General features: G+C 48.6%; 2 protein-coding genes across 2 annotated transcripts in view; both read right to left on the minus strand.

The window, feature by feature from the left end:
- Nucleotides 1–4,546, minus strand: part of LOC130373701 (calsequestrin-2-like) — a 37,433-nt gene extending 32,887 nt beyond the window's left edge. Inside the window, exons 1-4 of the mRNA XM_056580321.1 lie at nt 3,964–4,546; nt 1,566–1,650; nt 952–1,052; nt 548–659 (exon numbers count right to left, since the gene is read on the minus strand). Of these exons, the coding sequence (XP_056436296.1) occupies nt 548–659; nt 952–1,052; nt 1,566–1,650; nt 3,964–4,200 (535 nt within the window). The 5' untranslated portion in view covers nt 4,201–4,546. The remainder of the gene's footprint in view (nt 1–547; nt 660–951; nt 1,053–1,565; nt 1,651–3,963) is intronic.
- Nucleotides 4,547–4,715: 169 nt separating this feature from the next.
- Nucleotides 4,716–6,922, minus strand: LOC130373649 (potassium voltage-gated channel subfamily E member 2-like). The gene is made up of 3 exons (XM_056580269.1): nt 6,735–6,922; nt 6,006–6,559; nt 4,716–4,799 (listed from the first exon to the last, which is right to left on the minus strand). Exon 2 carries the CDS (start codon nt 6,549–6,551, stop codon nt 6,237–6,239), a length of 315 nt encoding a protein of 104 aa, XP_056436244.1. The 5' UTR covers nt 6,552–6,559; nt 6,735–6,922; the 3' UTR covers nt 4,716–4,799; nt 6,006–6,236.
- Nucleotides 6,923–15,046: the final 8,124 nt, after the last annotated feature.

Raw genomic sequence — 15,046 nt, forward strand, 5'->3', positions numbered from 1 at the left:
CACCACGACGCAACACAACCACAACACCGGTTCCCTAGAGGTACCTGACTGACTGCTTCACCTTCCGTCAGGTGGACAGAGCTGCCAACACTAACGCCGGAAGCTAGAAGGAAAAAGACCCAGGTTCCACGAGCCTGAACGCTAGCCTGAACGCTAGCCTGGCCACTAGCCTAAACGCTAGCCTGAACGCTAGCCTGAATGCTAGCCTGGCCGCTAGCCTGAACGCTAGGCTGAACGCTAGCCTGAACGCTAGCCTGGCCGCTAGCCTGAACGCTAGGCTGAACGCTAGCCTGGCCACTAGCCTGAACGCTAGGCTGAACGCTAGCCTGAACACTAGCCTGAACTCTAGCCTGAACACTAGCCTGAACGCTAGCCTGAACACTAGCCTGAACGCTAGTTTTCCCACTATCCTTCAAACTAGCCTGAACGCTAGCCTGCCCACTAGCCTGAACGCTAGCCTGAACGCTAGCCCGAACACTAGCCTGAACACTAGCCTGAACGCTACCGGTGAGACACCTTCAGAGAAGAGGTGATGCTCAACACTCACGTTCTGACTCCTGGTTCTTGAAGAAGCCGACGAGCCTGATTTCTTCATCCATCCTGTTGAAGGCCTTGAGCTCCAGAGCGTTGTCCAGCACCTCCACCGGATCCTCCAGCAGCTACAGACACACGCACAGCAGGGGGCCTGGGCCTTCAGAGCAACACTGGGCTGTGGGATGCTTAGCATGTCCATTGAGAGGGCAAATCTTACCTCAGGGCAGAAACTATCACACACTGATTACAATACCAGAACAACACAACCAATCAGATTGCACATGAAACCGTTTCATTCACAAATGTGAAACTTCAGAAGAAAACGGCTAGTCTCTAGAATGACTGACAGAATGTTTCTTTGTAAGATTTACAATGACATGGTTTCAACACGATTCTGTCCCAGTTTAGCTTTCTCACATCCAGCAGGAACTCTGTCATGGTGTTGGCCGACAGCAGACCGTCGAACTCGATGACGCGGTCCTCCTTGAACACATATACGCTGTCCACCTCATCCAGACCTGCAGGGAAACACCTGGACATTAAAACCACTCCTTGTTTACATACTCTCCTGTTGAACAATAAGGTGTTTGCTTTAATAGAACTCCTGCACCTGTTACTTCTCAGTCATTGACTTAGTCGTCATGCTTTGATCCAAAGTGCCATTTTTCTTTGAGATACATAGTCACTACTGAGCGGGTAGGAGTCTGGCTTCTTCAGAGCGGTAGTAGCTCAGGAAGTAGAGCGGGTTGACTGGTAACTAAACAGAAGGTTGCTAGTTTGATTTACAGCTCCTCCTAGCTGAGTGCAGAGGTATCCCCTGGCAAGATGCCTAAACCTGACTGCTCCTGACGATCTGGCTGTCGCCATGCGTGGTTGACTGTGGCAATGTGGGAATGACTGGATGTAAGACGCTTCGGTTAAAAGCGTCAGCAAATTCCCCACAATGTAAATGTAAATGCTGACATGTAGGTTGTAGATATTGAGGAGCAGTTCTATTTGATCAAGCAATGCTGGGATAATTCCCCGCTTACCCAGTTTCTTTGCCACCTTGGCATCTTTCTTGGCATCCACCATTCCAAATCCAATGTCCTTCTCCTCCAGCACCTGGGCCACAAGCTTCACACAACACACAGAAGGACAAGTCAATGGTGGTGGGAGAAGGCCAATGTTAGTGTTATGAGGTCTTTACACCAGCTAGGGAAGCTACATTAGCATCACATGCTAACGAAATGGAACCTTATACAGGGCACCTTGAGGTTGACAGACTTTGTTTTCTATAGTTGATCCCATCAACCCTAAAGGACATTGAGTTCTAGGGTAGCGTCCGATGTGTTTGTATCACCCTGTGAACCTTTTCAGCAGACTCCAGGGTTTAGAAAGACCCTTCACACAAAAGTGTCCCTTTCTTGGCAGGAAGATAGAGTGGGGCTTGACTAACAGTGACGGTGACGTCATCAGGAAGATAACAACTGAGAGAGCAGAGCCTCAGGGCTAAAGAGACAGGGTCATACATCATTTCCCAAAGCGCCCGGCTCAAAAATAGAAGCCAAGCATCACCTTATAGTGTGCTCTGAATTTAAACCAGTTGGCTTGACATTTAAATGAATACGCAGACATTTTGGGAGACACCAATCTGACCTCAATGGTGTATGGTTGAGAATCTCCAGAGAATCTACAGTTTTGTGTTAGCCGTGCTAGCCAAATACCTTGGGAGGGATACACAAGCATTAGTTTCTGTGATAATAAATCTTCAGAGTACTTCCAAATACCATTTATGTAAGCAATAGATCTGTCATCTATGTAACGAGTGAAAACCGATCTGCCGTTTTGCCATTTTGGAAAGAGACTTTTAATTGAAAATTAAAAGCGCCAAAACACTTTGCTTGCTAGCGACGGCCGGCTCTGGAGGGACGTCTAGGCCCACCTGTTGGGTGCACGACTGAAGCTATTATCAGGTCGTAAGCAACACTGGACTCGGGTTTCCTCTGACAGATCACAGAGTAAATCAACACCAGCTATGTGAAACCTGAGACTGGGAACAGTACACACACAGTGCACACACAGTGCCCTCTGTGGTAGCCCGCTAAAGATTTCAGACATCAGAAATCTATTTAAGGGTATTCTGTTAAAGATGGCTGTGTCCGGCCGCCCTGGCAGACAGAATAATGAGTGTTTGATTATTTGTTTTACAGCCAAGAGGGATACGTCAAGGGGGCCCCCTCACGGTCTGCTCAGACTGATAGCTGTAGGTGGATCTCGAACTGCAGAACAGATCCTCCTGGTATGCTGGGGACTCACGGGGGGTAGTCATCCCTCGGATGTCCCTGTGAGAGCTAAGTGTGTGCACTGGGTGTCTGAGCGCTGCAGGCTGCAGCGTGACAGCCTTCTTGAAGCCTGTAAAAGGCTCGCAGCCCACTCCCTTCTGCAAGGCTCACATCCAACTGGGCATCAGAGGTGAACAGAAGATATACAGACAAGTCCAGAGGCGGCTGGAATGGTTTTTCGCATGACTCGTGGAGCAAAGGTGCAAACCGTGGGATGCACTTGCTACTTGGGTGCCAGCTCAGGTCTGATAAACACTGAGCTCATCTGCCAAAGCAAGGGGGTCTGATGTATAAAAGCCTGACAACACCAAGGCAACAATGAGGTGATGTCCAAGTCATTAATGCATCTATACCGTTACATATTAACCACATTAAATGCTTACGGCAGAACTAACCTTAAGTGACAATGTCACTTTACATAGACACAAAAATTGCATGCACATGTACAGTATGTGCAGAGACATACAGAGGGCGTCTATATATGTACATGATGACCTTGGGAAGTCACACACAGCCATGCATACCTCCTTGCCTCGGGACCATACGTCAAAGCAGTTAGCTAAGAGGCTGATAACGTTTGATTCTAACATCACATTCTCTCAAGAATGTGTTGGAAAGACGGAGCTTCTGGAGTTCTTGCCCTTCCCTGGTGGCCTCTGCCTTGTGGAGGAGCTAAAGTCCAGCTATTGTACCATCAAATAGTACCGTGAGCTCCATGACCTTGTGAGCACCGACCTCTCTGGACACCTGCTGCGTTACCCACGTCCCGATACCTTCTCTCTTCCCCTTATAATTCTGATCTCTTTCTGTGTATTTTTGTTTGTTTGCATTAACCGTCAGGGAAGCTTGTCAAGTGCAAGTTGGCTGTCCTCCCTGTCTGTCTCCCGCCTGGACTCCCTGTCTTTCTGTCCTCCCTGTCTGTCCCCCGCATGGACTCCCTGTCTGTCTGTCCTCCCTGTCTGCCCCCCACCTGGACTCCCTGTCTGTCTGTCCTCCCTGTCTGTCTCCCGCCTGGACTCCCTGTCTGTCTGTCCTCCCTGTCTGTCCTCCCTGTCTGTCTCCCGCCTGGACTCCCTGTCTGTCCTGTCTTCTCCGAAGCCCTTACCTCCAGAACCATCTCGGTCATCTGGTGCTTCTTTTGCAGCTCCTTGCTGTCGGGGATGGGCTCGTGGTAGAGCAGACACAGCATGCTGTACTTGTTCATGGCCTTGCGGTAGTTCCTGTCGTTGATGTCCAGGACGCGGTCCTTCCCGTCGTAGCGGGGGAACTCCAGACCCTTCTCGGCCGGCGCAACGCTCACCAGGCCCAGGAAGGGAAGCAGCATCAGCCACAGGTGGTGCATGATCAACCCTTTACCCCCCGGCAGCACAATAGACGAGCAAAGAAATCAAAGCAGCCAATCAGAAAGGTCTGGAAATCGTTCCAGCAAGGGTGCTGCAAAATATCACAGAGGAAAAAACGTGCTCCTTCAAAGGGGTCCTCCGAAACCTAAATCTAAGGGGAAAAGAGTAGCAACCATCCAGTGATTCTGGTCCCCCTCCCTGGCAGCCTGGCTCCTTCACTCCAGCAGAGACAAAGGGAACAGGGAGTGTGGAGGCCGGAGGTGACCGGAGGGGGGCTGGATACTCCACATCGCAGCAGCGACGCAGAGCGGGGCCATTTTTAGGAGACCAGTTGTTTGGAGGCTAAAAATAACCAGGTAACGACCGGGGAGAGAGCGGGAGGGGGAAAGAGAGCGGACCGGAGGAAGAGATCAGTGGAGTTTATAAAGGCAGGGGGGGGGTGGGGGGGCTTTCTCACCTCTATCTGATGTCGCTGGCTCTCGGGGCTCTGGGGGTTCGTTGGGGAAACGCTTGAGCCAGAGATCGGGGGGTTGTTGTGTATTTTTAGGATGCGAAAGTCTGCGGAGGCGACGGGCCGCATGGGATAAGAACGGCGGAGCTGAAGTGGAAAAGGCGAAAGTATTTTAAGTTCTATAAGTTCACAGGGCCAGCGAACAGGTGGCCAGAGGCACTGTCACGGCTTACAATGCAGAGGAGCAACCTCAAATTGAACGTCCGGTGTGGGTGCTGTTAATCGTTATATAGATGATATAATAGGTTTGTAATCAGCCACAGCGCTACAGTATCACCCTCTCTCTTCACGTTCTCCGTGTGGCTGAGGGTCCGATAGAACACTGCTTGCTGACGCTGACGGCGCTCAATTCATTTAAAAAATATTATTTATAATTGTCGATATTAGTATATAGTAGCGTTATGACCCCCTTGTTCAAAGTTGAAAGTTAAATGTGTTTGTGTTGAACCTGTGTTCATATTTCCTTGCATGCTAGCGTGTTATATATAAGGTGAGTTGATACGTTTGTTTGACTGGTGGATGGGTTAATTGGCGTGCATGTTTAAGGTGTGGGCTATTTCAAACCTCAATAGTGGACAACACCTCAGTGGCCTCACCTGCTCCAGTGGTGTGTGTTCATGTGAGTGTTTGTCCCAAAAAAATTATAATCTTACACCGACTAACATATGGAAAATAACGTTACGTTTCATTATCCCAGAGAATGACAAACTGCAGAAACCACATCTTGTTTCGCTTTGAATAAAGTATGACTCGTATGGAGCACATGTAGCTCATCGTGGTCGCAGGTTCCCTTCCCGCTCTCCAGCTACGTGGCTTATCGGCCCCTCCGACAAAGGCAACCGGTTGATGCTCAAAACGGGTGTGTCCCTCCCAGCTAACCAGCCTGACTAGGGCCAGGTGGGGCTGGTTAAACCAGCCGTCACGCTCATAATGATAACAATAACGCTGCTAGGGAAGAGAAACGTCCTTTAAAATTTAGCTGAAAATGTGATTGAAGTGCCAGAAACGATGAAAGCTTTTTATGATCTTATCTCTGAGTTGAAACGATGTGGATAATTTCCACTGATACCCTCACTCCCTATCCTATCGGTGTAAAGTAATCAGATTGAATTTACACACAGAGCACAGCACCTGCTCATTCTAGTAGGATTTCTCACGGAGGGTCTTTCTATCTCCTATCAGTCTCTGTCGCCTCGCCTCCATAAGGGGGATCTATCTAGGTAGCAAGAGGTGGACCCCGCTCCAACAACATAACCGCAGGTACTGCTGCAATAAAATAAAATGGATACACACCTTTTGTACTCCCCTTTATTGTGGCGTTTAACTTGGTGAAGTAAGTCTTTTTACGTGTATGCTTTTTTGATTAATTAGTGACGTTTCCATTTTTTTTCCGTCGATGATAACAAGGAAGATGACGATTATAACAAGGAAGATGATGATGATGATGATGGTGAGGATGATGATGATGGTTACGATGCCAAAGGTGAGGACGAAGATAACACGACGGCGTCCCTCCGGGCGGCCTCAGCTGGCGGCGTCGTTGGTGTAGCCCTGCGGGGTCTTCTCCGTCCACTCCCCCTCGATGTACTTGTGGTACGGGTCGTTGGAGTGCTCCCGCCGCTTGGACTTCACAGTGCTCACCAGCATGGCCACCACGATGAAGGCGAACATGCCGATCATCACGGCCAGGTACCACTCCACGTTCACGAAGTTCTCCTCCAGCAGGGTCTTGTCCAGCGCGTCGGCCGCCGCCGAGGCGTTCCGCCGCCAGGCGTCCAGGTAGCGGCCGAGAGCCCGCGTCAGGGTGTCCTCCAGCGTCCCGTTGGACGGGGTGGGCATTCTGCTCTCTGGGGGAGGAACAGGGAGACAGGTGGGTCCGTGTAAGCCTCACACGCCAACACACGTCCAAAAGGAACCGCAACCCCTTGCTCCACAAGGAGTCTGAGGAAACGGGCCAGAGATTTGCAGTGGCCTCCCAATAAAAAGGACTTTTAGGTTTCTCTTGTATCACGTTTTGCTCACCTCTGCCTCTGTGTCTCTCTGGAGGAAGGTTGGATGTGCAGGAAGGCTGGATGTGGAGGGAGGGTGGATGTGGAAAGAGGAAGGGTGGACGAGGAGGTTCCTTGTGGTCGGTGAGGCCCAGGAGAGCAGGAGATCCGTGGTAAAGCTTCTGGTCGGAGCTTCAGAGTTTGCTGCACTGCTGACTTCACAGAAACACACGGCTAAGCAGCCGTATCGCATTCTAATGTTATCTTTTCTGGGTAAACAAGGAATATGTTTTATGTGTGTGTGTGTGTGTGTGTGTGTGTGTTTGTGTGTGTGTGTGTGTGTGTGTGTGTGTGTGTGTGTGTGTGTGTGTGTGTGTGTGTGTGTGTGTGTGTGTGTGTGTGTGTGTGTGTTTGTCCTTGAGTCTTGAGGGTAGATGAGATGGAGGTGGGAGTGGTGAGGACAGGTCACTTTAACCTTGACACACCAGCAAATACACAAAATACAAATACACTTGGGAATCATATTGGATGATCAATTAAATGGAGGTGAAAAGACTTGAGTCCCTGCAAATAACAGGGGAAATTAACTGGTAGTTTGACCCTTAAACCTGTAGATAGCAGCACCTTGCAGCCATGGTAGTTTGACCCTTAAACCTGTTGATGGCAGCACCGTGCAGCCATGGTAGTATGACCCTCTGCCCCTAGATGGCAGTACCGTGCAGCCATGTTAATTTGACCCTCATGCCTCTAGGTGGCAGCACCGTGCAGCCATTGTAGTTTGACCCTCATGCCTGTAGATGGCAGCACCGTGCACCGAGCTAGTTTTTCCCCTTAAACCTCTAGGTGGCAGCATCTAGAAGCTTTGGTGATGAAGCAAAAAAAAACGAATACTTTTTTTTTATAAGCTAATATTATTTTATTTATTCCAATTTCACTTACTTCATTTTTCTTTCTATGGCATTATTCGATTGGAGCTGCTGCCTCGCATCAATTCCCCTTCCTGGAAGAATAAAGTACAAACCTTACTACCTATCAAAGCCTCCTTTGTTATTTTGATGAGCTCACGTCCTCTTGAGTGCTGATGTTCAGGAAGTGAAGCCAAAGGCAACATTGTTTGTAGTGGTGTCTGTTCTTTCTCCTTTTAGTTCCCCAGATCTTCTGTGAAACAAGAAGAACAAGAGAATCCAGCAGATTGTCTTACAAGTGTTTTGTTCCAATATTTGAAGTATATAAACACACACACACACACACACGTGAGAAATGAGCAAGTTTCCTTCATTGCTCAAGACAGCAGAACTTGTCTTGTCCTTGTCCTTACCTAACCCTTGTCCTGGAGGTGTAATCCGGACATTTCAATCACAGTCTCTTCTCAATTTCCTTCTCTGTCAGATGTCCTCATATATATATATACAGTATATATATACATGTTTATCTTGTAATGCCATTCATATATATATATATATATAAAGATTCTACTGGCTTATTCAGGTATACATAAGGACAAGTGTTGAGAATGTAAAATGAATCAATGGAAATAGTTAAAGGGAACATATCATACCACCAGGTGTGAGTGTGATTAGCCTTAGAAGCCATTTCAAAAATCTGCCCCATATGACATCACAAGTGGGCGTGTCCAGATCTGTGCTGGATAGATGAGCAATGTTTACTTCAGTCCACTGGGTCGGCTGGTTTAGGGCTCTATCCAGCACAGATCTAGGTGGACACGCCCACTAGTGATGTCATATGGGGCAGATTTTCGAAACGGCTTGTAAGGCTAATCACACTCACACCTGGTGGCCTAATATGTCCCCTTTAATGACTTTTGGTGATTGTAAATGTTCAGACGGAACTGACACCTCATGGCCGCTGTGAAATGGACGTGGACGGACGGACATGGACACACTGACGTGTCTGGGGGCCTGAGACCTCTTGGGCAGGCCCGTAGCCATGAGGCCACCGAGGTCCGGACCTCTGTCATTTCAGTAACGATAAAAACAATTCAAACCTGAAAACGACTGTACACAAAATCAGACAATGAGAAGGTTAATCTGAGATTAGTGAATGCCTCATTCAGGTATGACGTGTTACTTTGTGTCCGCCGTGTGGGCGTCTAGTGGTGCGTGCGCACGCCCCAACAAAACTAAGGCCCCGTCCACACGAAGCCGATTTCATGACGAAACCGCAAAGGTCTTGTACGGTTCGGCCTTCCGTCCACACGAAGCCGGTGAATCCGCTGACCGAAACCGTATATTTCTGAAACCACCCTCGGAGGTGGTTTCAAATCTACCCGGTTTCGTTTTGGATTTTTGTGGACGCCTGAAACCGAAAACCATGACGTCATCGCCCCACCCCTCGACCCTCTAGCCAATGACTGTTAAGCCCGCGGAGTCACAGAACTCACAACAAAAAAGATGATGGCGGACTACAGGCTTGTAATCGTTCTGCAGCAGATCATGTCGCTTGTTGGGTTGCTAAGCCATTATTTATTGAGACTGTTGACTGACTGTTTGTTTGTGTTGTTAGTGGTTCGGGGGCAGCCTTTATGCGCATGCTCGCCTCTTCTTATTTAATTTTCTTCTGGATTTCTGTAGCAGAAGCAGCGCCCCTTATGGGCCTGGCATGTGTACTACAGCGTTTCTACAGATCTACCCGGTTTCGCTTGACTCCGTCTTTACGGAGATACTCCGAAACTGGATAGATCGAAACCGGAACGGTTTCGGCTTCGTGTGGACGGGGCCTTTTTATGGTGCGTTTTAATATCCATCCGTCTCGGAGCTCCGAGGACGTTGCCTAGCGACACGCACAAACACGCCCCTTTTCCTCGGAAGTCGATCTCGCCATCTCGTTTGAACTCAGCGGTGACCGAGCGAGGCTTCCGAGATAGAATTGAAGATGGATGCGCCCAGTGTGACATTCAGTGAACTGTTTTCATTGTGTTTGGACCGCTTTGGTGGTTTAAATCGCAATTTCAATCACTCGTATTGCTGTAATAACTTACATATGCAGAAGATACATTGAAACATGAAATGAAGTGAAAATTGTAGAAGTTCAAATGGCTGCGTTTTCGTACGGTGAAAACGCACCGTTTCATTTATATTATTTCGTAGTCCTGAAATAATATAAATGAAAATAGTAGTAGTAGTCGGCCAATGCTACCGCAACAATAGCTTTCCGGGTGGCGTCCATGTTTTTCTCCGACGACCACCTACGCTCAAAACATAATAAAACGATTTTAGTGTGGGCGTGGCGTCCGATCCGAGATCCGAGTCGGCTCGCAGAGAATACTCGAACGCACCATAAACCCCCCGCAACTGAAGCCGCAACGCCCCCCCCCCCCCCCCCCGCAGCTTCAGTTGCGGGGGGGGGGGGGTCCGGGTCCTGGGGGTTCTGCAGAGAGCCGTCGTCTGCCTCATGGAGGTCTCAGGAGAAGTCTTACGATAGATACCTTCCCAGACACATCATTCGTTTGGTTATTTTGAAAGACATTAGGAGACTAGAATAGCGTGCCGCTTTGAGGCTGTCTGCGGGCGGGGACCCGCGCTCACACCCGTCCCGAGTCCCTCAGGCGGGCTGTGGTCTGTGGGATCCTACCAGTACCTTTCCACACATGCAAATGTAACTGAAACGCTCCACTCCAATCCTCATCCACTCTCTCTCAGGTATAACTAGAGACCTTCACTCTGTAATCGACACCGTGCGCGGTCATCATGAACAGAGAACACTGGCTCTGGTGTCTGCTTACGATGCCTCTTCCTGCTTACTGGCCTTGAATATATGCAATCTCACTTCTGTACACTCACACACACGCGCGCGCGCACACACACACGCACACGCACGCACACGCACACACACACACACACACACACACACACACACACACACACACACACTGAAAGGTAAGCGTTAACAAAACACACTAAGTGGAGTCTGGAATACCAGCAGTTAAAGGTTGTTGTTGTTGTTGTTGTTGTTGTTGTTGTTGTTGTTGTTGTTGTTGTTGTTGTTGTATACACTCACTCCGTAATGCATGGAATGTCATGTTATCTTGTTTTCTCTTCCCGGATCGTTGAGTCACCGCCGCGTGGGAGACGGTAAGCCCTCGCTAAGTGACCAGCATGCCTGGCTGAGCCCCCGGTGAATTGGAACAGATCCCCCACCCCCCCACCCCCCGTGGCCCGCTCAGACCACTGTTTTGACTGCTCGTGATCAATATTTCCCTTCGCCATTGAACACCACGACAACAAGGATTATCGCAGAATCCCATGCACGCCGCCCGGGGTTAGCCAGACCTGCGTGGGGACTGGGGAGATTAGGAGGAATGCGTGTCCTATGCTGTGTGCACCATGCGTGCTCTCTGACGCCTGTCTGCTGTACATCTGAGCGCTCACAACACATTCCTCACATCACATGTTATCGGTGTGTCTCGTTTACCTCGTCTCATCTCTGAACTGCTAGTAGGCTCGGCCGGGGTCTCCCCCAGGTGGGTTAGATCGCTGTTTCGTAGTGCGGTGTTGCGATGATAGTAGCCTATTATATTCTTAATGATGAGTGACAACAATTGAACGTTGGTGTTCGCTGATTGAGGATAATTACTCACCAAGCACAATTATGGAGCGACATTTTTCCCACCCGTCTGTCTGACATGATAGTTAAATATGTGTATCATGCAGTCATCTGAAAGCAGTACCCTTTGTTGGGATGCTCAAACACACCACATATCCTAACCCTACAAAAAAATATAAATATCATCATTCATAATTATAATTTAGAAGGAGAAGAAGTAGGAGGGGTGTTTCGTTGCGCAGTTTAGGGTGGAAACTTTTTTTCTGGCAGGAACGTTGGGTGAAATCGGTCGTTACCTAACTCGGACAGAATTTCCTCGAGTCTCAGCACAGACTCATCACATTCTGAGCAGGGATTGGATCCCTGCCACTCCAAGAGCAGTTTCCCCCACCTTTTCTGAGTATTATTATAACGGCTGCTTTATTGTCCTATTGAGAGGCCGTTTACCGTATACTTATAACGCATCCAGAAAATGTGACTCATGCACTCTCTTTAATCGAACTGGTTTTCAGTCTGAGCGCGCCATAACTCACCTGTCGCTGCTTGTCCGTGCACAGGGCACGGTACGGACTGGACGATGCTTCTGTCATGGCTCGAGGATAAGGTGGACAGTTATGAAAGCAAATTATTGAACAGCCATTTAGTAATTAATTTCAAGTGTTATTGTTGTAAATTAAAAGGTCATGTATAGAAAATATGAGTGTAATTTTAATTGTTATCCAGCGAAATGAGTAATTTAGCAGGGGGGTTAAAAACTCCGCAAGACCCTGTATTCATATCTCCCCCCCTTCCGATATGTATTAGTCCAAAGTCACCAGGTCCGAGTCTAGTACACTCTAGTGGAGAGTGTGCAGAGGAGATGTCAACTGAAAAAAATCGATTTTACTTCCTCTGTTGTATCGTTTGGTGCGATGTATGACTCGGAGAGTGGTAAATGTTCAACACGTGGTTTATTCAGAGACACAACACAAGGTAGACAAGCAGGCACTCTGGATGTGGTCCATGAAGCATCGAACACAGGTAAGAATTACATTTATATTGGAAGTGGGCGGAATGGTAAATCAGCGACGCTTACAGGTTTTAATTTACCCAGGTAACCCTTCAGTCTGTTGGCCTGCATAGGGGAATGGCATAGAGGCCATGTTTGTAGTGTCTGACTTATCTCAACCCCATTAAACTTTATATATAGTGTTGACCACTCTGTGTGTAGAAGAAGTATTCATAACCGGTGTTAGCACTACAATTGTGTGGTCCACGAGGAGCTTTGAAACATGTGGTCTAAATAAAGCATCGGCTCAAATGATTGACATCACAACACAAAGACCACGGCGACCCGACATCCGACCAAACCACCAGCAACCGAAGCAGGAGACGCCAAACGGAGCAGGGACCTCTCTACTCCAACAGGTTCTCCAATCGATGGCGGCTGGAAGACCGACCTTCACCGGTGGCACCGTGGCCCACTGAGCTCCTACAGCTCCCTGCGTCAGAGGGGCACGTTCCCATGAAGAGCAGCTGGGAGACGGGGTCAGAGGAGACGCCCCGACGTGCCAGTCAGTGATGGGAGCAGCCTGGGGCTTTCAACCGTAAGCATAGTTTGCATTCATTCACTGTCGTCAGTCACTTTGAACAAAAGAACGAGATGAGGTGAAAGGTATCTTTACCTCAGGCCCCTTGGCCGGTTCTCTACAGATCAGACCTGTTCCACAGAGCTGTCGTTTTCACAGAGCTTTCACCACAAATGGTTCCATCTCTACACATCCGACCAGTTTCACACGGCTGTCTGTTATATCACGGCTGGCACCATCCTCCAGATCAGACCTGTTTCACAGAGCTGTCGTTTCCGCAAAGCTGTCACTTCAGAGCTTCCATCTCCCACAGAATACAGGTGTAGCTCTGAACATCAATCAAGGGTCTGCTAGCTTTATGTTCCAGGCCGTGACTAGCAGACTAATGTAGATAACGTTGACCCTTTGACCTTTTCACCGGGCTCTCCTAACGGGGAAATCACAGGTGTGGACCCCGACAAGAACAATGTGCAGGTAGGCAGGTGTTTCACTCATCTGTGTCAGAGAGGCAGCCATGCGACTGCGACTGTTTGACAGGGGCACAATAAGAGCAGCAGGGATGAGTGATTTGACCGACAACCTTGTCCTTAAAACACCTTACATTAGTCGTTTTAAAGACACACCTTAGATTAGTCGACATTAAACACACCCTATATTTTCACAATTAGCTTGAGGTAGCTCATGAGAACGGGGCCTGCCCGTAATTCCGACGCCTCGTTGTTCCGACGTCTCAATGGTCCGAAATATTTCCCATTAGATCGACATGCCACTATGCCGACGGTTCAATGTTACGAATACGGAACCCATTGGTCCGAAGGGCTGTTTGTACGACTTTTCAAAAAGGAGGCGCATTAGGCCGACGGTTCAATATGCCGAATAAGCCCACATATAAAGAGTTTTATATCTCTCTCTCTCTCTCTCTCTCTCTCTCTCTCTCTCTCTTTTGTCACTTTGCTCTCCAATATTCATCGTGAACGTGATATGTAGGCCTAGGTTGTATTTTGGTGCTTAGTGTGAGAGAAATAGAGAGAAAGAGAGAGAGAGAGAGAGAGAGAGAGAGAGAGAGAGAGAGAGAGAGAGAGAGAGAGAGAGAGAGAGAGAGAGGGAGAGAGAGAGAGAGAGAGAGAGAGAGAGCGAGAGAGAGAGGTATAAAACTCTTTATATGTAGGCCTATTCGGCATATTGAACCGTCGGCCTAATGCGCCTCTTGTTTGACTTATCGAACAAACGGCCCTTCGGAACAATGGGTTCCGTTTTCGTAACATTGAACCGTCGGCATAGTGGCACGTCGATCTAATGGGAAATATTTCGGACCATTGAGACGTCGACAATGAGGCGTCGGAATTACGGCATGGCACCATGAGAACAACCTGTTAGGTGGTCGAAGAGGACTGCATCGTACATCGTGTCCCCTGCAAATTTAGCAAGCACACACAAACATACACACACACACACACACACACACACACACACACACACACACACACACACACACACACACACACACACAAACACACATACAGAAACACACACACACAGACAGACCAACACACAGTCACAAACACACATACAGACAAACACGCACACAGACAGACACACACACGCACACACTCAGGCACATACATAGACACACACACACACACACACACACACACACACACACACACACACACACACACACACACACACACACATAAGCACAAGCATGCAAACATTAACACACACACACACACAAACATATAGAATCGTAGACACACCGCCAAGTGTCGTGAGACAAGTGAAGGCATCACAACAGTGTCCCTGTCTGACCCAGCTGGGATGTGATTGGTACTTGGTGTTGCTGCCTCTCTGTTGCCAGATCCAGACCTCGAGCAGGCCCCGCCCCACCCTCGCAGGGGCATCGCCATGACAACCGGCCCCAACCTAAGAGTTAAGCCCTGAGCGAGCATCATCTTATCATTCAGCGCCGCTGCATCTGGCTGATATTATGGGATGGCTGGGCATCCGTTCAGCAAGGCGAGGCATGCCATTGTTATATCAGCCGGCCCAAAACCCTTCCTCACAATATTAACACATTCCTACAATGTCAGATGTCCAGGATTACAGTGCAAGGACTTAGCCTTATTGAAATAAAAATTGTGCAATTATTTACCGTATTAAACGAGGACGCAATGATTATCAGGAAGTATTAGTGCAGTATCCCCGTGCCGATGCT

This window comes from Gadus chalcogrammus, chromosome 20 (assembly GCF_026213295.1).
Source record: "Gadus chalcogrammus isolate NIFS_2021 chromosome 20, NIFS_Gcha_1.0, whole genome shotgun sequence".
Taxonomy (NCBI): domain Eukaryota; kingdom Metazoa; phylum Chordata; class Actinopteri; order Gadiformes; family Gadidae; genus Gadus; species Gadus chalcogrammus.